Genomic DNA, 22,286 nt, shown 5'->3' with positions numbered 1-22,286 from the left:
AAGATACTATCCACTATATTTTAGAATGTTCTTTATATAATGACACAAGGAGAAACTATTTATTACTGTTCTTGTGGAAATTGATACAGAGAGAATTATTCTGTGGAAATTTCGAACTGAGAGAAATTAATCTGGCTTTTACAGCATACATCCAAATTTAGTAAACAGTCTTGCAGTTTTTGCTAATTGGCTAAGGTGATTAGAGTTAATTATCCTTTATTACTGATATGAATGATACATTTTAACGTTTGATTTTATTCTCTTAATTGTGGATTTATGTACAACAATATTATAGATTCATGTCTTTGACTTAATACTATATATTAATGTTTTTATGTTGGTGGGCACTATTTTTAGTATTTGAATATTTGTAGTTTGGTTACTTTGTTTGAATTTATTTATATTATGGTCATATGCATGTTATGACATTTTCGGGAGCGTGGCATTTAGCTAGAATCCTTAATGAATTGAAATTGAATTGAACATGACTGCAACCAGTTGTGTCCATCTTTTAGTAGTTTAGTCTGAACTATTAGGTTCCTAACAACAATGTGGGAGAAGCGAAGGGGGGAAGATGGTGTCAGAAGCCTTGCTGAAGAAGAGTCCTGTCCATTTCTCTTCTCCATTTCCTGCTCCAAATACAAAAAAATCTCATCGCCTTGTCATGAAAGGAAACTGGGTTGGCCAGGAGTGGCTTGCTTTTGACAGATCCATGTAGCTGGTTGTTCCCTATCACTTTTGTTTCTCCTCCAGGCATTTAGAAATCATTTATTTGACATGCCTCATTGTCTTTCCAGGTTTCAAGGTCATACAGTCTATCATTTCTTAGATTTCCTTTTTTCCCTTTCTTAAACATGGGCACTATCTTTGCCCTTCTTCTAGATGCCCAAGACCTCACTTAATCTCCATGAGTTCTCAGAATTGCCAGTGGCTCTTCAATAACCTCAGCAAATCCCTTGATTACTCTAGGATGAATCTTGTCTGGTTCTACAGACTTAAAAACATCCAGGTTGTCCAAGTAGTCCATAACCTGTTCTTTCATTACTAAGAGCTGTTTATTTCCTCTTTTCTGGCTGCCAGCTCTGTTCATCATGTAGTAGCTGACCTTATTTGTGCAGCCTGAAGTAATTTTTTTTTAAAAAGGCACTAAATGCTTCAGCCTTCTCTGCAGGACCTTTTATTAGACTGCCCATTGCATTCAGGAAGGAGCCTACACTTTCCTTGGTCATCATCTTCTAACATGAGTAGAGCTCAGAGAGCAGATAAATCTTAGAGCATTAAACAAATATATTCAGAGTGCCTCAAAAGGACAGAAAATGTTGCTTAGAACCACACAGGAGCTGTCATGTTCTAATTACTACATATGTACGAGCTTGTAGAGATTGAGTGAATTAAACTGACCCAACTTTGACCTTGGATGAAGAAGGGTAAAGGTGGACCAGTCTTGCTCTACTGTACTTCTATTGCTAAAAGCTTCTGCGTGATAGTTAGGACTATCCTGGTTTCCACATGATTTGAAATGTTCAGATTTATTGGATGCACTCCTAAAAGTAATGCTCTAGCTTAACTGGAAGGTATAGACGTGACACAACAATTACTGAGCAAGATTTATTTGGCCTTTTGTTATGGCAGAAGTGCAGACTATAAATTGATAGTTCTGAATCTTTCTAGATTTAAGACGTACTTTGAAAATTGCCAGCTCTCAGCTTTTGCTCTGTTTTTGTTTGTTTTTGTTGACTGTGGAAAAATTATAATAGAGTGAATATTAGGTTACAAAGAAATCAGAAACCACACCAGGTCAAAATGTTCTTGATGCTAAGGATTCCTATTTGAACTTTTTGTGTTTATCTTGCGAGTAGTGTGTAGGTGTTTGCACACTTAACAGTGCTAATAATGTGTGGCACCCTTAAAAAGATCCCACAACACCCTACTGACAATCACTGTTCTGGGTGATCTTACTGGTCCATCTGTAAAAGGGAGAACAAAAATACTTTGGTGTGAGTAAACAACTTGTAATCTAATAGCATATTCAATTTTTAAAACAAATTATATTAAAAAGCAGTTAATTGCACTATCCTGAAAAATGATAATAGCACATCTTTACGTTTAAAAAAAGAATGGATATGTTAAGATATATAATTAGATCCTCATTATTATAGAATTACTTGCCCCCAGTGTGTGGATCCAGAAAATAACAAGGGTGTATTGTCTGCTGCAAGTGAGGCTATGTGGCTGAAAAGGAAAGTGAGGGGAGTGAGGAAGAATCCCTTATTGTACTCGACATTGGGATAAATTACACTACAACAGTCCAGACAGAACAGAAAGAGGACAACACCAGGCTTGAGAAGATGAAGTCTCCTGGTAATCTTTGGTGGATATCAGCCCCCCTCCTCCTCTCAGTGGTACCCTCTGCTGTGAGCAGGTAGGTGGATGCACAGAGGAAGCCACATCTCGCAGCCTACCTCATCCCCTCCGCTCCTGGCACAGGCAGAAGGGGTGGTGGGGGTGGTCACTGGCGCGCAAGACCTGGCACAAACAGCCTCAGTGGAGGGAGAGGGCTGCCCTTGCCCCTAGAGGTATAGATTAGAGAGGGGGAAGGTGTAGATGGTGAAAGAGCAGGGCACAGCAGGGTGGGGTCCTGCCCTTGCCACCCTTAAGTGACACCTGCTAGAACAGTGATTCTCACTTTTGTTTTAGCCTTAAGACTCCCTCCATATCTTTTCTGTATTTAGATCTATCTTGGTGATTTTCAGCTGGGGTGTTGTGAAATTCAGACAAGTTATGGAGGGAAACCTTGAGGCAAAAGAGGTTAAGACCCATCAGTACAAAGACAAATTATTTACTTAAAGAAAGGTGTATTTGGTTCTTCTGTGTCTAACATGACTTCTTCAGCACTGGTGTGATTTCTTCTGGCAGGGAAATGGCATGTCATGTTTTGAAATACATGTCTTTTTAGACATAACAACAAAGTGTGCCATCCATTCTAATCCAGAAAAAAGTATCAAGAGTTTAGGAAATATGAGTGTAAGGACTGGTGGTATAAAGAAGACTTTATGATGCTGGACTGTTGGGATGCATTTACTGACAAAAGACTTTACCTGAAGGGTGGACTGCACCTGGATACCTGAAGAAATAACCTTTTGGGATTGAGGTAGGCACAGCTGGCATAAAATCTCTGAATAATGAGGATTGTGTGTCTTCAGTAACTGAAAAGTCTGGCTTCAATGCTCAGAAAACAGAGAAAGAAGGAAAGGCTATGGCAATGAATAAAGAAATACCTGTGGGCAGAGAGCTGGATAGCACAGAGAAAGTATGCAATGCCAGTGATGAGAACAGTAGCAGGGAAGTGACAAAGTGAATGCAAGGACTACACACAAATCTGGTTACAATCAGGCCAAAATGAGTGAAAATCATCTGTGAAAAGGAAAATAAAAGTAAGGGCAAGACAAAGCCATGGAGACAGGTGTGAAGTTTGGGATTCCTTCCCAACTTTGGGGGATGAATAAAGCGTTATTTTAAGATCTCAGCAATGAATTGTGTTTCAGGTGGGGGGCATTATGCTCTGCTTTTAAGTTAGAAAAGTCCAGATAAAAACAGTTTCATCCTAGGTTCACAGGCAAGCAGGGCTGGAAGGGTCCTCACAAGGTCAGTGAGTCGAGCCCTGCCATTCCTGACTAAACCATCCCAGCCAAGTGTCTGTCTAACCTGCTCTTGAACATTTCCAGGGATGGGGATTTTACCATGTGACCTGTTCCAGTTGCTTGGACGCCCACAGCAGCAGCCCTCTTCTAATTATGACACGCCTATGAGCTGGTAGAGGCGGAGAGACTTAAACTGACCCAGCTTGGATCCTGGATGGTGAAGGGTTAAAGCTGGAGCAATCTCGCTATACTTGCATTGCTAAAGTCTCCTGCGCAGCAGCTCGGGCTGTCCTGATTCCCACGTGATGTGAAGCGGGCCGCTTTAGTGGAGGCACTTCTAAGGGCGATGCTCTAGCTTACCTGCAAGGTACAGACAAGATACTTGGCCGGGTTCATAGCCTGGTCCTCCTCACCTGCAACCTAAGTGTTCCCTTCTGCAGCTCTAGGCCACTACTACTACTGCTCCTCTTCCCTGCTCCCCATAGGGTGGGGCGCTGAGCAGCGCTGCAGGGCGAGGAGTGGGACCCGCAGCCCCCGACGCCACCAGCCGACTGGCGGTTCGCGATGACGCGCGGAGCACGTGACCGGCACGCACTGACGCGGCGGCAGCCGACAGGGCCGGGCACGCCGGCTTCCGGCGCCGCTCGGAAGTGAGGCGCGACGGGTGGGGCCGAGGATGCCGGGGTGCGGCGGCGGCCCGGGGCGACCCGGCTGAGCCGGGGGCGGGACGGGGCGCCGGCGGGGCCATGCTGAGCCGGAGCAAGTTCACCAGCCTGGTGGTGGGGGTGTTCGCGGTGTACGTGGCGCACACGTGCTGGGTCATGTATGGCATCGTCTACACCCGGCCCTGCCCCGCCTCCGCCGCTGCCTGCATCTGGCCCTACCTGGCGCGGCGGCCCAAGCTGCAGGTGAGCGCCGGCCCCGTTGCCATAGCGACCGCGGAACGGGGGCCCGGTCCCCATGGAACCCCCGTTGCCATGGCAGCCCCGGAATGGGGCAGGGTAGCGCCTCCAGCGCAGGCCTCCTGACGAGGCCGAGGGCAGGAGCCTCAGTGGCAAGGGTGCCCGGTGCTCTCCGCGCATGGCCTGACTCGAAGAGCCAAAGGGGCCCGAGAAAAGCCCTGCTCTGTTACTGCAGCGCCCGGGCTTATTTCCTGTGTTACTTTGACCCTGAAAAGGCAGGTACGCTCTTCTGCCGTGCTTCTCAGGCTTTTTCGTACCAGGACTCCTAAACATCAATGGCTGGTCCCGACCCAGTGAATAGGTTAAGGAGAAAACAGGCCGTTGGCCCCCTTGCTCCCACCCTGCTGCCCCCAGCCCCCACCAGTGTGTGTGTGGGGCATGGGGGGCTGCAAGGAGCCCCTTTGCAGTCTGTCAGGGAAAAACCCGCCGTTTCCCACATTTTTCTCCTTTAGAGGAGAATCTACTTTTAAAGCTTGTTTGTGACCTTTTCATATATTCACTTTTGGGTCGTGACCGGTAGGTTGAGAAACACTGTTCTAGAGAAAAAACCCCACACTTTGGGATGTGTTCAAGGCCTATTGTAATGCATAGGGTAGGGGCTGAATGTAGGATGCACGGGTTGTGTCAGTTCTGGCATTTCCCAAACTTACTGTGCTTAAAAGTACGTAACGCTGATGCTTAAAAGTTCCTATGGCCGTTGTCATATGTTGCATATATCGTACAATTAACTGGTTAGTCGCACAATAAATTTAGACTGGCCGCATATGCCAAGGAATTATCACATGAGAAAAATGACTATCTAGCTATAAAAAGAGCCAACCAGCTGTAAAGTTAGTGCTTGACAATGTGTGCCAACAATGTAGCTAGTTTCTATCCAGCTGTAATTTGAACATGTAGCAGGGCCCTCAGTTTTAAAAAGGTAGACTGAAGAAACATGTGCTGTTGAGTGGAATATTTGGCACATGACATGGCTCCATTTGAATGTGGGACCTCTTGTATCCACAGAGTAGACTTGTCCTTTTGGACCACTTTCTTTTTTTTTGGTCCTGGGCATGACCGTAAACTGCATCAGACTAGAGGGCCTAGTGGCAATATGATAGGGCTATTGGTGGCAGGGTAGCTCTTATCAAATACTAAAATGCCACAATGTTGCAGCCTCCAGAGTAAGATGAGTACAGGGTGCCTCAAAACCCTAGCTTTCCACTGCCTTGTGGGTACTCCTTGGTTGGAGAAAGACTAAGGGACATCACCCTGACAGAAACGTACCTTGCTGAAGTGTCAGACATTCAGCAGCAGTTTTTATCTGTTGCTCTCTGGCAAAAGCTACAACCACTGAAGCACTGAACATCTGGACTTGGTCTGACCTTTGGATTCTGACTCAATGGTCTAAAGGGCGGATGGTAGATCTTAGGCAGCCTCCACTCTTCCATAGTCTTGCCTAGATTTACATGCTGAAGGTCTTGGTGTAACTGTTGCAGGACTCCATAGAAACGGATTCATCAGGAACCTGACTAGAGCTTTTACATGTACACCATGATCCAGAGGATCAACGATTGCCTGCTCTTACACCTTTTTTAGACTCAAGGCACCCCTCCATAACTCTTCTGAATATGATGACACCAGGGTTGGGAGTCACCATTCTTAAATCTCCATTTACCTACTTTATCTCTAAGCTGCCACCAGGTGAACCTGCCACATGCACCTGTTTTCAGGAGGGGCGTGCAGAGCCAGACTGGGAAGCAGCTGCAGTAGGAACGGACACTCCTTGTACCTTTGGTGCCCAAAAGCTTGTCTAGCATTCCCTTCTTTCATTTTGGGGTAGGCTTCTTTGTTCTCCCAGAGGATTTGGCCTTAGAGTTGGGTCATGGACATTGACTTGTATTGGTAATTTGATACCAGGTTTCCTACTTGGGATTCAACTGGAGGTGTACCGATACCTCGGTCCATATCATATCAGCACCGATAAAAGGAAAATTGACGTTATCAGCAATCAGCTTTTTTTGGCTGATGTGGCTGATAATGTCACCAATAAATACCGCATGCACGAGTGCAGCTGCAGCACGCACACAGCCAGCCTGGCAGCTTAGAGAGCAGCATCTGGCTGCTAAATCTGTTGGGGGTGGGGGGGAGGGGGAAGCGGGGGCAGATTGAGGCCCCCATGGTGAGGGAGGAGGGGGGCTGGAGCTGGGGCAGGCACTACCCAGCTGGGGCAGAGTGGAGCAAGGCAGCGAATGGGATGGAGCCACTCATCTGGGGGGCTGCCCCCTAGTCCCTCCCCTCTCCCAACAAACGTACCAGCTGGACACTGTTCTCCAAGCTGCCGAGCTGCGTATGAGCAATTGAATCAGTATTGGCCAATATGGTTCATTAATAATTGGCCATCGGTATTAACCCAAAAAATCTTTATTGGTGCACCCCTAGATTCAACTGTGTGTGTTTGTAATGTTGCACCCAGCTTTTTGAAAAAAGCCTGTTTATTTCATTGTTAGACCCTTGTATCTGTACATATTGGTATCCTGTGTATAATGATCTGTGGGGGTAGAAAAATAGTATGTTTTGTATTTTCTAATTAATTTTTCTTGGTTGATTGTCTCCTCTGTTCTTTGTCACCTGCTGCCATAGTCTTGCAGCTTGATGAGGGGAAAGTTAGTGAAACTGCTAAAGATGTGCAAAGTGACTTTGAATAACTTTTTCAACATGAAATCACTTTTTTTAATCTATGTGCTGATTTTATCCTTTTTTCAGTTGAGTGTGTATACCACTACACGGTCAAACATTGGTGCTGAGAGTAATATAGATCTTGTTTTGAATGTGGAAGATTTTGATCTTGAATCCAAATTTGAAAGGTAAAATCCAGTGTTATCCTTCTTTATGTAGCTCCTATATAGTTGCAAGTTTTGCAGTGCTGACAGTGATATAATTATTTGTTCCTTAAGTATGTAGTTACTTCTGAATACTAATAAAGGAATATCTACAGAGAAGGTGTGTACATTTTTAGTCCAGTTACAGCGCAGAAGCATACACTGTTGGTTTAACATTTTAGGAATTTTAGATGCATGTGTTTCACAAAACTAAGCAAGCATTCTACTTTAGAGCCTCCGCTGTTTCACTGGGTTTTAGCTGGGAAGAAAACTACCTTTTCCTTTTCAGGCTAGTCTCTCAGGTACTCACTTTCCCCCCTATACCTATACTAACAGAAGGGCCTTTTTTGGTGTTCATGTTAAACTTCATCTCAAGCAAGCATGTATTAGAAGGTAGCATTGCTTTATTGTGATATATCCTTCTCAGGCTAGTTAGTGTTCATTGCTGGACTAGTATTTAGTAAAACTAATATAAAAGAGATGATATTTTTCTTGCCCTTTCTGAATACGCTTTTTAAAGCTCAAATGTATCATTTTAAAAAGTAAATAGTATTCTTTATTTCAGCAGATATTACTATGCTATTTTATTATGTATTTATTATGTGTTTATTTTGTATTTTAGAACAGTCAATGTCTCTGTACCAAAGAAAACTCGAAATAATGGCACATTGTATGCATACATATTTCTTCACCATGCTGGCATTCTGCCTTGGCACGATGGGAAACAAGTGCATATAGTAAGCCCTCTAACCACATATATGGTTCCTAAACCAGAAGAAATTAACCTTCTCACTGGAGAATCTGCAACCCAGGTGGGCTTTTCATGTTATTAAAAATGTAAAAATAACAGAAAGCTTGTGTCTTGAAATAAACACAAAGTAGATTTCTTAAAATGGAAAAAAAAAACAGCAGGTGGCTTTTAATAATTGTAAGTGCCAAAGGGAGACTAATATGTAAAAGAGCAGATGGTTGTTTTGTCAGAGGAGTGGGTAGGAAGAGTGCTGGTCAGAGCACTACAAGCAGATTTCCAGTAGGAAGGAGCTAGATGAGTCTAGTTGATTGCAACCATACAAGTAATGTCTGAGGAGAATGTTTATCAATGGGATTTAACCCTGGTGGGAGAGGTCCTGATAGGTAGTCTGATGTGGTGAATTATGGAAAGCTTTATGAGTAAAGTAAGGAAAACCATCACTCCCTTGCACACGCTTCCTTTCAAGAGTGCGTATTTTCTGTCTTTTTTATTTCCCAAAACATTTATTTAGGCTTGTCTAGTCCATGGTTTTTACTTAGTGAATATGAGTAGTGGATGGTAAAAATCTGGTTTGGAATAAAGATTTGTTGAACAGAAAGGTTTGTGAAATACTACCTTAGGACATGAGTTCTTCATCTGTGGTGCAGACAGATTTTAGGGGCCTTGACCATGTCATGTTCTTTAAAACTAGAAGGGAGATTTGGGTTCTTTAGCTGCTTTACAGTCTGTTACCTACATCTGAAAGGCAAGTCACCTTCATTTTTGAGCCAGACTAAAGCTAGCTTTTAGCATCATCTAATGTATGCATTGCAAGATTAACATTAAGAATTTTAAGAAACGTTCTTGCTGCACATGTGATTTTGAAAACATGTAATCTGTAGGCCATAATCATGTAATTCATTACTAGTTGTTTAGGCTAGAAGGGCAAGTAAATTTAACTTGCTGGCCAATCCAGCAGTATGCCACTTATTTTCGGCCTGATTAAAATTCAGAGTGTTTTTGTTGTATATAAAAGATTTCAGAAGAAATGTTTGCAAGTTGGAAAAAGCCCATCTAACCTCGATCAAATGAACTGAGACACTTCATTGATTATATTTTCAAGGTTTCTTGCCAAAATGTAGCAGAAACCTAGGTTTTACTGTGCAGGTGTTGAACAAGTTGTCTATCAGATTTCTGGTATATTGGAAATAACTACTGTTTATTATAGAGCACTGGTATCACAGAGGGCATATAACTCCATCCGAGGGTGCTGAAGGCACTGGCCGACATCATTGCAGAGCCACTGGCGGGGATATTTGAACGCTCGTGGTGCATGGGCCAGGTCCCGGAGGACTGGAAAAGGGCCAATGTGGTCCCCATTTTCAAGAAGGGGAGGAAGGAGGACCCGGGCAACTATAGGCCAGTCAGTCTCACCTCCATCCTTGGCAAAGTCTTTGAAAAAATTATCAAGGTTCACATTTGCGAGAGCCCAGCAGGACAAATTATGCTGAGGGGAAACCAGCACGGGTTCGTGGCAGGCAGATTGTGCCTGACCAATCTAGTCTCTTTTTATGACCAGGTTACGAAACGCCTGGACACAGGAGGAGGGGTGGATGTCGTATACTTAGACTTCAGGAAGGCCTTCAGTAGGGTATCCCACCCCATACTGGTGAACAACTTAAGAGGCTGTGACTTGGATGACTACACAGTCCAGTGGGTGGCGAATTGACTGGAGGGTCGCACCCAGAGAGTCGTGGTGGATGGGTCGGCTTCGACCTGGAAGGGCGTGGGTAGTGGGGTCCCGCAGGGCTCGGTCCTTGGACCGATACTCTTTAATGTCTTCATCAGCGACTTGGACGAGGGAGTGAAATGTACTCTGTCCAAGTTTGCAGATGACACAAAGCTATGGGGAGAAGTGGACATGCCGGAGGGCAGGGAACAGCTGCAGGCAGACCTGGATAGGTTGGACAAGTGGGCAGAAAACAACAGAATGCAGTTCAACAAGGAGAAATGCAAAGTGCTGCACCTAGGGAGGAAAAATGTCCAGCACACCTACAGCCTAGGGAATGACTTGCTGGGGGGCACGGAAGTAGAAAGGGATCTTGGAGTCCTAGTGGACTCCAAGATGAACATGAGTCAGCAGTGTGACGAAGCCATCAAAAAAGCCAATGGCACTTTATCGTGCATCAGCAGATGCATGACGAATAGGTCCAAGGAGGTGATACTTCCCCTCTATCGGGCGCTGGTCAGACCGCAGTTGGAGTACTGCGTGCAATTCTGGGCGCCGCAGTTCAAGAGGGATGCGGATAACCTGGAGAGGGTCCAGAGAAGGGCCACTCGTATGGTTAAGGGCCTGCAGACCAAGCCCTACGAGGAGAGACTAGAGAAACTGGACCTTTTCAGCCTCCGCAAGAGAAGGTTGAGAGGCGACCTTGTGGCTGCCTATAAGTTCATCACGGGGGCACAGAAGGGAATTGGTGAGTATTTATTCACCAAGGTGCCCCCGGGAGTTACAAGAAATAATGGCCACAAGCTAGCAGAGAGCAGATATAGATTGGACATTAGGAAGAACTTCTTCACAGTTCGAGTGGCCAAGGTCTGGAACGGGCTCCCAAGGGAGGTGGTACTCTCCCCTACCCTGGGGGTCTTCAAGAGGAGGTTAGATAACCATCTAGCTGGGGTCATTTAGACCCAGCACTCTTTCCTGCCTATGCAGGGGGTCGGACTCGATGATCTATTGAGGTCCCTTCCAGCCCTAACATCTATGAATCTATAACAGCTTCCAAAGACAATGGGCAGACCTGAAGCCACATCTAGTTAACTTGAACATAGATGATGCATCAGTGAGCATGGGCTGTTCTGATTGTGTTCAGGCCTAGATTAGGGAAGATGCATCCTTTCATTGTTAGCATAGCCTGCTACAACCTTGACTTTTTTCTGCTACGTCTTAAATGTTACTATAAATCCTGAAATTAGCTGCAACTTCAAGCTCTTACTGATACCTTGAGCAAATGATCTGATGGTATCCAGTTGTTTATAGTACCCTGGTAAAGGCCAGGGTAGCGAGGGCACTATTTCAGAGTGATTATTTGGCTTTATTTGGAACATATAGCAGAACCTGAGTAGGTGATTTCTGCAGCCTGAATTAGAGGTGTTCTTAAGGAGAGAGAGATTTCTAAATGTAATTTGCTTCATGATAGACTTAAAATAAATGCACTCTGGTGACTCAAGTAGTCCTTTTTAGGGAGAGCCTTGCAAAAGCTAAGATGTATGGTGCTGAAACTTACTGAAAGGAGGGTAGATTTGCATTTTATAAACCAGTGGTTTTACACTCAATATTCATCTTGTTGCACAAACGGCTAGTTTCATGCCCCTGGAGGCTTGTCCAATCCACCCCAGGAGAGAGTCACACACAGGCTAGGTCTAATTTCAGATTTATTGTTTGCAAACAGACCGACCCAGGAGTTGAGCCACTCAGATCAGGGTCGACCACAAACTGGGTCTGAAACTTCTTTTTATAGCCAAGGTAAACAATAGATTTCAACGTATCGTGTAATTATTGGCAGACTTAGCATTACGTCTTGCATCGTATGTCTAGCAGTTATATGTTCTATGATGGTTTATATACATGTCTCATTTACATCTTAAATCCCCTCCCAGGGGCAGTTCGTAAGCCCCTCGCGGTCATCCTTCGGTCAGGGTCTGGTCTCTCCACCTCAGCATCTTTCCTGCCTCTCTTCTCTTATCTCTCGTAAGGAGTTATTTATTGCATCTGTTCCTGGCTCTGTCTGCAGAAGTTTTTGTGCTACTCGTAAATCTATCATTAGCATATATGCCTTAGCAAAAGCAATTGTGATAACATGCAGAAGCAATTATAAAAGCAGGAAAATATAGATTATGCTATATTTTTACCACAATCTGACCCATAGGATGAGATGTGTGGTTCAGGATCCATGGTCTGAACCATGGACCTCTTCCCCTTCTGCTCCCCCCATGCCCACATGGCTGATCCAGCACAGGTGGTACCCGGCCAGGCCAGGCCAAGATGCCAGCCCTGGGGCTGGTCTCAGGCTGCCCTGCCTGTACTGCTCACTGGGGCTACTTCCTGTGCTGTGTTGCTTGCTGAAGTATGGGCAATCCCATCTGGGACTGGCCCACTGCGGTGGGCAGTGCAGCCCGGAACCCGGCCCCAGTAGGCTGTCTCGCTGGCTGCCAGTCCTGGGCCGTGCTGCTCACACTGTTCACTGGGGTCACATCCTAGGCTATACCATCCACACCACTCACTGAGATGGAAGTGATGCAGCCCAGGACTGGCATCAAGCAGCTTGGGTGGTACAGCCCAAGCAAGTGCTGTGGGCAGCGTACTTCCTGGGCACTGCACAGGGGAGCTGGTCTGTTGCATCAAAAGGGGCAGTACCCTGGGCTGGATTATAGGGTTTTGTGGGCTGGATCTATCCCACAGGCTGTATGTTTGACACCCTCATTATAGACTAACCAAAGCGGATATATACAGGTACTCCTCACTTAATGTCATCCCGATTAACGTTGTTTCATTATTACGTCACTGATCTATTAAAGAACATTTTCATTTAAAGTTGCACAATATTCCGTTATAACGTTGTTTGGTCGCTGCCTGCTAGTAGGTCACTACTGACATGTAATTGGATTCACTTAACATTGTTTCACTTATTCGCATTTTTCACTAACGTAACGATGACATTAAGCGTGGAGCAGCTGTATATAGCACAAGCTTTTGTGAGCTAATGCTCACTTTATACTCTGCTTTCTGCACATTCTTTCACAGCAGCTGATTAAGAGAGAAATTAGAATACAAAAGATGAGGGAGATGGGGGCAGAGGGGGCAGTACTGGGAGGGACAAGCAAACAAGCAGTAAGCTTATGAGAACACCAAAGCTAACCAGGGTAATGGGATTATAGGTTCATATCCCTATTTAAACCAGGCCTAACGCAATCCAGTCTGTGGATGATTTCTTGTTCTGCAATTTCCTGTTCAAGTCAGGTTTTAAAAAATTTATCTGAGAACAGCCGCCCTCAGGTCAGCAATGAAGTGTCCGCAGAGGTTGAAGTGTTCTGCTACAAGCCTGCATGTCTTTCTTCAGTTGATGTCAGATGTTCATTCATTCATAATGTAAGGATTACCCAGACTGCCAAATGTAGACAGCAGAGGAGAGGTGATGGCATATATGACATTGGTGGAGCAGCAGGAGAAAACCTCAGATGTTTTAAGCCACGTTATTTAGTCCAGTGATGATGTACTCAGTAGGGCTATGCAGAGCTTTGGTACCTGATTCGATTAGGCAGAGATTTGGCCTGATTTGCTGGCCGAATCACCAAATCGAAACAGAGAACCCTTTAATCTCTCTGAATTGAGTCGGAACCTTCCGAATCGATTTGGAGAGATTTGGCGATTCAGACATAGACACAGCTTTAAATGTTTTTTCTACATACCTCTAGGTAGCAGGCGGCTTGTGAGTATTGTGATACTGAGGCACATGGAGTGTCCCACAGAAGCGCAGAGGGCTTGCGCTCAGCAGCAGACCTGGAAGTGGCCCAGAAGCACTTCTGGTCCACTTCCGGGTCCACAGCAGAGCATGCAGGGGCCCTCCCACACTCCCCCGGCTCAGCGACTGGTGCCTCCTGGGTCTGGGGGGGGCACCCAGGATCCCCCTGTGGCCAGTCACTGAGCTGGGGAGGCGCTTCCGGTCCACTTCCAGGTTTACCGCTGAGCACAAGGAGGGACTTCTGCACTCCTGTGGGGCGCTCCATCCACCCCAGCATCGTGGTGTTCACAAGCTGCACTGGTACCTTGAGGTATGTAGAACAAATTTTTAAAGCTGTGTCTATGTCCAAATCACTGATTCTCCAAATCATCATCAAATATTCAGATTTGGACTAATTGAATTGGGGACCATGATCTGAATCAATGAATTGAATCACTGTCCGTGATTTGGCCCGAATCTGAATTGAATAGGGCCTGCTTTGCACACCTCTAGTACTCAGCATTGATGTTAGGGCACAGAAGGCATTTGGGTCCATTGCAAGGCCTAGTGCTTTGGTGAGCCTGGGAGTCAAGTAGCCTGTTGCTTAAGGAATACCATTTGAGCTTGGGGAGCTGTCTGTTAGCTAGAACTGGTTTGTCCCCCATGACTACTTTGGGATGGTCATCCTTTTCCAGGGCGGTTAGAGACCATAAATGATATGGCATAGGTGTTCAAACTGGGGGCTGTAGGTGACAACTAGAGGGACGCTGTTCTCCTTGTCATGGGGTCGGTGTTGGAGAAGGTTATAGCAGGGTCTGTGTCTGGCTTTGCTGATTTGAGTGACTCCAGTTTTGGGGTTGTGTTGTAATTGTTGAAATCTGTGCTCCAGATCCTTAAGGTATGAATCCCATTTGGTAGGATCAGAACAGGTTTGATTGTAATGTAGAGCTTGGCTGTAGACAATGAATTTAGTGATGTGCTTAGGATGAAAGGTAGTGGTATGAAAGTAGTTGTGGCAGTTGGTAAGTTTCTGATACAGTGTGGTGGCAGTGTAGCCATTGCAAACCTTCAATTTAACTCATACCATGTGAAAATAATCCTGGCCCTTGCGCTTATAATCTTATGTCTGGCAGTGGTACATTTGAAGAGAGAAATCTTTTTCAATCTACGCTGCTGTAAAAAGTCAGGTCTGTTACTTGAAGTCCTTGTTAAAAAGCAGACACACAAATGTACAGCAATCAGTATTTATTAGGGTCACAATAACTTAGTGATGACTTAAAAAGTGGAATCTGTTATGGCAATGTACAAACTAGGTCATTTTGCACAGCTATGTGAGGAAGAAAAGGCAAGTTCCGTACATCAGGAGTTGACAACGTATGGCCAGGGGGCCAGATCTGGCCTGTGAAACCACTGGATCTGGTCCACAGAGCTTGAGGGCTATGGCTGGGCTCAAGCTAAGCAGTGAGGAGTTGCACCAGGGCTGGGCAACTTCCAGTTGCACCTTTGCTGCTGCTGCTTCTACTCCCCATCTCCTAGCCCAGGGGTTGTCAACTGGGGATACTTTGAAAGGTCACAGGGGTATGCGGGGACAGAGTGTCGCTATCCCACACTGCTACCTCATAGGAGCCGGGCTGCACAGACGCTGCGCTGCCACCGCTCCGCCACTCCCCCCATGTCCAGCTGCTCACCAGTGTTAAAATGGCTGAAACTTGTTTAAGATAAACTGGTTGAATGTAGTATCAGACTCAACTGATATGGGTCAAACCAGTTTAGAAAATGTCTGCCCCAGACCCCTCTGGTTAAACTAGAGTCCCTCACCATCCCACATGCTTTGCAGTCCTGAGCTGGGCTCTCTGCTCCAGAGAGCAGGGCTGGCCCCACCCCTCTCCTCCCGATCCAGAGCTCCTGGGGCAGACTGCAGGCATAGCAGGGTCTGCCTGGCTTCCCTCACTTCTCAAGCAGGGATTCCCCCCTCCCTCCCTCCCATCTCCCACAGCACGGACCCTAGGTATGTGATATGCTAGCTAATGCTTAGAGGTGTCTGTGTGTCCAATTTCACTGGGACAGGCAGACACAACAGTGTCCGCTTGGGGCTTTTTGGAGCTAATCAACGGGTCAGCTGGTAATGTCCTTCTGTTCCTTCCTTGGAAAAAGCTGTTTAAGAAGAGCTTGAACTAATGAGGGAGGCTTTTGTTTTGTTGATCGGCTGATAAACACTGTGTTATCAGATCCCTGCTGGTTTTATCAGCCCCCTGCTGGTTTGCAGCCCTGTCAGGTTTAGAGACAGAGAGATCAGCAGGTGCATGCACTGCACACACCACCTTTGCCTCAGAGATCTGGCCCTGGGGCTGGCAACAGTCCTGCCCCTTGAGCAGCGAGTGGGAAAAGCCTGGGACAGTGCAGGCCAGGTTAGGGTTTATACCCCTCCCTAGTCAGAGTGTAATGTCGGGGCCTGGCCACCCTCCCACCTCAGCTCAGCATTGTGAAACGGGAGGGAGGGCTACTCTAGCGCCTCCTGGCTTCTAATCTGAGCCACTTCAGGCATGTGCCTGCACTTCCTCAGTCCAGAGGAAATGTCCTGTGTGGTTGCAAACTGATTCAACCTAGGCAGGTTAGACTAATCTGCAAAAATTGAATCAGTTCAGGCTTAGGCTTTTTGAAAGTCTGTCCCTGTTGTTTGAAACAGGATTTGAGAGTAACCAAATGTCACTTTTTCTAAACAGGATTCAAACATATAAACATTTCAAACTTAAATAAACAGTTAAATCTGCCCTTTAGCTCTTTCTGACCATGTATTTGTATTTTTTTTCTAGTTTCAGCTAGCAATCAGCATATATTCAATTCCAGCACAGCTAGAAAAATATTGATGGATTAGTCTAAACTGTAACCATTTTCTGATTTAGCTAATGTCAGTCCAGGAGTTGAATGCTTTTAATTTTGTCTTTCTAAATTAATTTTGTCACACATATATATAGTTATCTACTTTTTTGTCTTATTTAAAAGCAAATTGAAGCAGAAAAACAGACCAATGCCTTAGATGAGCCTGTCTCACACTGGAGATCAAGATTAACATTGAATGTGATGGTTGATGACTTTGTTTTTGATGGAGCCTCTCTTCCAGCTGACGTTCAGCGATATATGAAGATGTAAGTAAATGATGTGTTTGTTTTGATAGATTAAGCCATGTAAACTGAACGGGTCTTGCTCTTTCATAAAAATCAAACAAAAACCCAGAAAACCCCACACGGTGCTAATATAATATTAAAGGTGTACAATTAAAAGTCAGAGCTTGTGAGAGAGGACTGGGTATGTTAACGTTCTACTTACACTTCAGCAGTGATTGTGAACAGCATTTAAGTATTTGAGTCAGTTGGTGTAAACTGCTTTGGCCCTTGTTGGATATATTTTATTTAAATCCCAAAATGAAGACTTTACCAGATTTCACCATGCAGCTCAAAATACCTTAAAACGCTTTTTATGTAGCAGTACAGCTACAAAATACTAAGGAAGTATTGTGCCTGCTGTGCAACAAATATAATTTAATAACACAAGAAGGCAACTGTGAGCCATTGACCTTAAAAATGCCTCCATCTAGATACATTATGTATGCAGGATATGGATGGCTCACATTCCTAGTAGGGGATCAGCAGTGCCAATTCCGTGTTTTATCTCTGGGACGCGTATTCTGCTAGATGTTTGCAAATGTTGTAATATTCTTACTTAGGAATGTTTTTAATTTAAAATAAAGCGTGTAAGATGCTAACAGCAAGGATAGACTTGGGATTTGGTTAGTAGATGAGGACTCTGGAGATGTGGATTCTGCTTCCAGCCCTGTCACTGACTTTCCTATTTGACCTTGGGCAGGTCTCTGATGACCTGGTTCTGACATTCATATTTTAGCCATTCTGAGTATAGAAGAAAGTTCCTATCCTTTAGAGCAGTGAGGTCCTGTACCTGCTTTCTGGTCAGCATATTAAGAGCAATAAAATCAAGCTTTTTGTAAAAGCTTTTAAAATTTTTGTGTAAGCTTTTAAAATCAAGGACCTCAGTAAGTTTTTATGAAGGAGTACTGTATCTGCTTGGCTCTTCCCTGTACCTCTGTTGACTTTGACAGCGCTATATTTATACTGGTGAGATATTTGAGCATAAATCTCTCCACTATTACAAACATATCGCTAGTGGCAATGGTGGCAGCTGTAGTGTGGACAGGGCAAAGTGTTTGTACCACTGTGGCATTTAGACCCCTACTTAGATGACCAGATAGCAAATAAATCTATGCATAGTCTACAATAAAGTGGAGCAGCTCTAGTGGTGATATGTACATGTAATTTTTCCCAACGCTTACAAGACATGGGGACTTCACTGATGTTTGCTCAGTATTCAAATTCTGTGGTAAGACTTGCTGTACAAGAATCTAAGTTAGACTGTAATTTCATAGGTTTAGTTTCACAGTTGCGAGTATTTGCCAGCCTCATTGCTGATCTGGCAGTTTCTTGTTTTTGCCAGCCATTTTTACTTTCATGTTTTAGTTTTAGCAAATACCCCCATGCAGCTAATTTCCTTCATCTTTCCTTTACATTTTATATATACCTGGAACTCTTAACTTATCATGCCTTTCTTTTGCCAGCCTCATAATTACAATAAAAAAAAAAAAGAGAACCCCAAATGTCTAATTTGCATTTACAGCACAGTCCCTTTATTACATGTAGGTAATTAAGAAGGTCTAGGCTGGGATTTCTTTTATGTTGTACATGTCTGAAAACAGATAACACAATGAAAGTATATACATGGGTGAGTCCAGAAATAATATCTTAATACTAACATGACTAGAAAATAGTTTTATTTCTAGAACAATGTAGTCATTAAATCCATGTTTGAATATTCTAGGGTTCAGTTGGGGAAAACCGTGCATTACCTTCCAATATTATTTATTGATCAACTAAGCAACAGAGTGAAAGATTTAATGGTGAGTAGTAGACTGCCTTTTACTTATGTTTTTGAAGTATTGTAATAGGAAGTTAAAGCATTGCTAGTATTAGAAATTTGTCTCAGTTTTCATTGCAGCAACCCACCTCAGAGAAGTTCATAATTAAATAGCAGCAGCTAATAATCACTTATTTAATCTGAAGAATAGATAAACTGTTGGTTACATGTTCATAAAGTTCACTAATGCAGAATTGAGATTTTTCCAGTGATGTTTTGTGCCTGTGCAAAATGTGGAGAGTGGCTAAACATTTGAAAAACAGGAAATACAAAGTAAGGTCCGTGCTTGCAAGTTATGAGCTACTTGCTCCCTTAAAACTGTCAGTGTTGTAGTCGTGATGGTCCACGGAATATGCAAGAAGCAGAATATGTTTTTCTAATATCTTATATTGGACCATCTATATAGTTGGGAGAGATGTTAGACAAGCTTTTGGATGCTAAATGCCCTTCCTCAGGTCTAAGCAGCAGATACAGCCTAAGGTACTAGGTTGAACAGTTATTTTTATTTAACCCTAATATTTAAATAGGAAATCACTTTTTTTTTCACAGAAAATCCACTCCATCTCTGCCCTTGCAGTCCTTATACTTAAAAAAAAAAAAAAAAAAAAAAGTGTACACACTGCCTTCAGGAATTGGGCCTGGGAACAAAAATTCATAAATACTCTAGACATGAAAAACTGTGGGCTTGACAGCCCAACCTTTTTCCCTGGTGGGCTGACAGTGCCTGGTCTGTCCATGGGCTGGATCCAGCTGGTGATCCTGATCCAGTGCCTGCGTAGGTTCATTGGGTACCATCTAGCCGCACAGAGGGTGTCGGGGTGCAGGCCGGTTCCAACACATCTCTGCAGGGAAAGGAGCGTGACCTGTCCTCACAGTGGGGAAGGGAGCATAGCCTGGCTGAACCCTGACCCTAGGAGTGGCAAGGAGATGTGGTCTGACCCTGGGGGTGGGGGGGGGAACCTGACCAGGCCCCAACCCAGCCCTGTGGGGAGGGAAGGAAGTGTGGTCTGGCCTGACCTGGCCCGGTCCAGCTCTACTACATGAACTACATGCAACACTTCCAGAAGGTACTTGGATGCTGCAGAAATGAAGAGGATGTAAAAACCTGATTAGTATAGGTTCTCAACTTATTGCTTTTATTTTTTATTATGGAAATTAAGCGGCCCAATAATGTAAGCAGTATTTATTTCCATTTGCAAAATAAAGTGGCGGTATTAAATATCCTAAAGGTTTAACCAGTAATAAAACCACAATATGATTTATTCCATTTTCATTTATATTTACCGTAGGAAAAGTAAAAAGTGCAACAAAATAACCGTATAATGACTGCTACTTGTGTAGATCATATTTTTATAAAGACTGTTTTCTTTCAAAATGTAGATAATTAACCGGTCGACGACACAGCTACCTCTTACAGTGTCATATGATAAAATATCCCTTGGGAAGCTCCGATTTTGGATCCACATGCAAGATGCTGTGTATTCCCTGCAACAGTTTGGTAAGTGGACTCTTCATTTTTCTAGAGCAGGCAGTTAAGTTACTAAATGTCTAATTCAGCTACATAAATTACATCTTGACAGCATTTGGGGTTCAACTGTATTAAACAATATACTGCATTTACTCAAATCCAGAGTTTTTTCCTCGGTCAACATGGGGGGAGGAGGGAAGAGCCTCAGCTTAGATTCAAATATAGGGCAGGTAGGTGTTTGCTTTGGCCCCAGCTCTGGGCTCAGGGCCAGAATTAGGCTGTCATCTGCAGAGCTGCCCCAGCCTGGGGCAGAAGGGCAGGGAAAGGGAGGATTTCTGTGGTGAGGGAGGCCAGGGGGACGGGGGGAGACCCATTTAGAGGAAGCATAGGAGATGTGGCACAAAAGTTTGTGTCAAAAGTTTGTTTATTTATTTTTCCAAAACAGTGTAAGTTTTTTTTGCAGCTTTACCATATTCCAGTCTGTTTAAATGTGGAGGTTAGAGGGTAAAAATATTCTGCCCTGTCTTTGAAATGCACGAAACTTGCAGCTCTGGGAGAAGGAGAATCGAAGTAGAGTTAAGTCAACTTCAATAGCTTCTGATTCTGGGCTGCTGCTCAGGACCATTATAAAATACCATGTATCTGGCTATGCACAGTCTTCCCACAACATTCTAAGGTTTCTTGTTAAACATTCTGCTTAGTGTAAAAGAGCTCTGTACTACTGCAAAACTCTAACGTCTGTTGATAAGAACTTAAAATAGAGGGGTAAGGAAATGGATTAAGACTAGAAAAACTACTGTGATCTATTTTAACTTGCATAATATCAGTCACACAATTCCACCTAGTAATTCCTGCATCTAGCCAAATAAACTTGTGACTGAGTCTTTTTCAAATCTCATGCACTTCTGTTTTAACAACTAACTTGGTGGAGATGTTAGCGCAGCCTTGGTAATCATCCTTGGGAATTATTTCCTTCACTGTAAAATTGCCTGTCATAACACCAGGTTGAATGTTGCTGATTTAGCTTCTTGCTACTAGATTATATTACACTTTTTCCTGCTAGATTTAAAAAAAGACCTTCTAGGATCAGTATCTGCTGCTTGTTCTGAAATTTAAAGACTATGATTGTCCTCTCTTAAAACTTTTTTAAAAAGCTTAATTTGTTTGTCTTGCTGAATCCTGTGTTGCACACCCTGTTTTTCAGGCTCTGAGGGTAGCTTGTGTACACAACCTCCAAGATGAGCATGGAGAGGTGCTAAGAACCTCTCGCTATGCACTAAATCCTAGAAATGGGGTGATATTGCTGTTTTAGGACCCTGCTACATGTTTAAATTAAAGCTGGATAGAAAGCTCAATATGGGGGAGTATAGGGAATGAGCCCCAGAATGTGCCTGTTGTTCTTCTCTAATTCCCTCCTGTTTTCAGTGTCCTTCTTAAAAAGGAGTATTGCAATAATGTCAGCAAAGCCATATACTGGGGTAATACCTCCCTACTCCTTAAAATTGCCTTTCACGTATCTAGAGATTATTAGCCATTTTATCCAGAGCTTGAAGTCATGTTGGTTAATCTCCATGACCTATAAAGGCAATTAGAGTGCCTAAAAAATGAGTCACTGGCTCTATAGAGATGAGTCCGAGAAATGAGATCAGGTATATAAGCTTCCTGTGTAGTTTTCAAAGGACAATTCAGAAAGCCATGGCACTGAGCAGGAAGTAACCTTGAGCAGGCTGACGGGAGATGCTGAACTCAGGGGTTAGGTCTGAAATCACACAGGTCTCTGGGGCTTAGATGTTTCTGTCCACATGGAATCCAGAGAGCTGGATCTTCTGGAAGATAGGTGTGTAGTAGGGCTGTGCAAAGCTTCGGTCACTGATTTGATTTGGAGGAGATTTGGCCCGATTTGGTGGCCAAATCTCTGAATCCAAATTGAATCAGGAGACCCTTTAATTTCTCCGAATTGAATCAGAAGCCTCCGAATTGATTCGGAGAAATTCAGTGATTACAAGAAGGTTATTTCAGTTGGGTAAAACAAGCAAAAGTTCAGAGTGGATGACTGCTCTCTCTAAATACATCAGGGGTAAATAGCAGGAAGGGAAAAGAACTATGTAAGCTAAATGAGACTATTGGCACAAGAACAAAT

The 22,286-nt window shown here is 44.0% G+C and overlaps 1 protein-coding gene across 1 annotated transcript in view; it reads left to right on the top strand.

Annotated features, from left to right (window-relative positions):
* Nucleotides 1-4,310: 4,310 nt before the first annotated feature.
* CLPTM1L (CLPTM1 like) overlaps nucleotides 4,311-22,286 on the top strand; it is a 50,198-nt gene continuing 32,222 nt past the window's right edge. Inside the window, exons 1-6 of the mRNA XM_006272897.4 lie at nucleotides 4,311-4,549; nucleotides 7,349-7,449; nucleotides 8,087-8,276; nucleotides 16,699-16,841; nucleotides 18,583-18,661; nucleotides 20,059-20,176. Coding sequence (XP_006272959.1) covers nucleotides 4,388-4,549; nucleotides 7,349-7,449; nucleotides 8,087-8,276; nucleotides 16,699-16,841; nucleotides 18,583-18,661; nucleotides 20,059-20,176 — 793 coding nt within the window. The 5' untranslated portion in view covers nucleotides 4,311-4,387. The remainder of the gene's footprint in view (nucleotides 4,550-7,348; nucleotides 7,450-8,086; nucleotides 8,277-16,698; nucleotides 16,842-18,582; nucleotides 18,662-20,058; nucleotides 20,177-22,286) is intronic.

This window comes from Alligator mississippiensis, chromosome 3, assembly GCF_030867095.1.
Source record: "Alligator mississippiensis isolate rAllMis1 chromosome 3, rAllMis1, whole genome shotgun sequence".
In the NCBI taxonomy this organism is placed as follows: Eukaryota; Metazoa; Chordata; order Crocodylia; family Alligatoridae; genus Alligator; species Alligator mississippiensis.
This window is presented reverse-complemented; position numbering and strand designations above follow the sequence as displayed.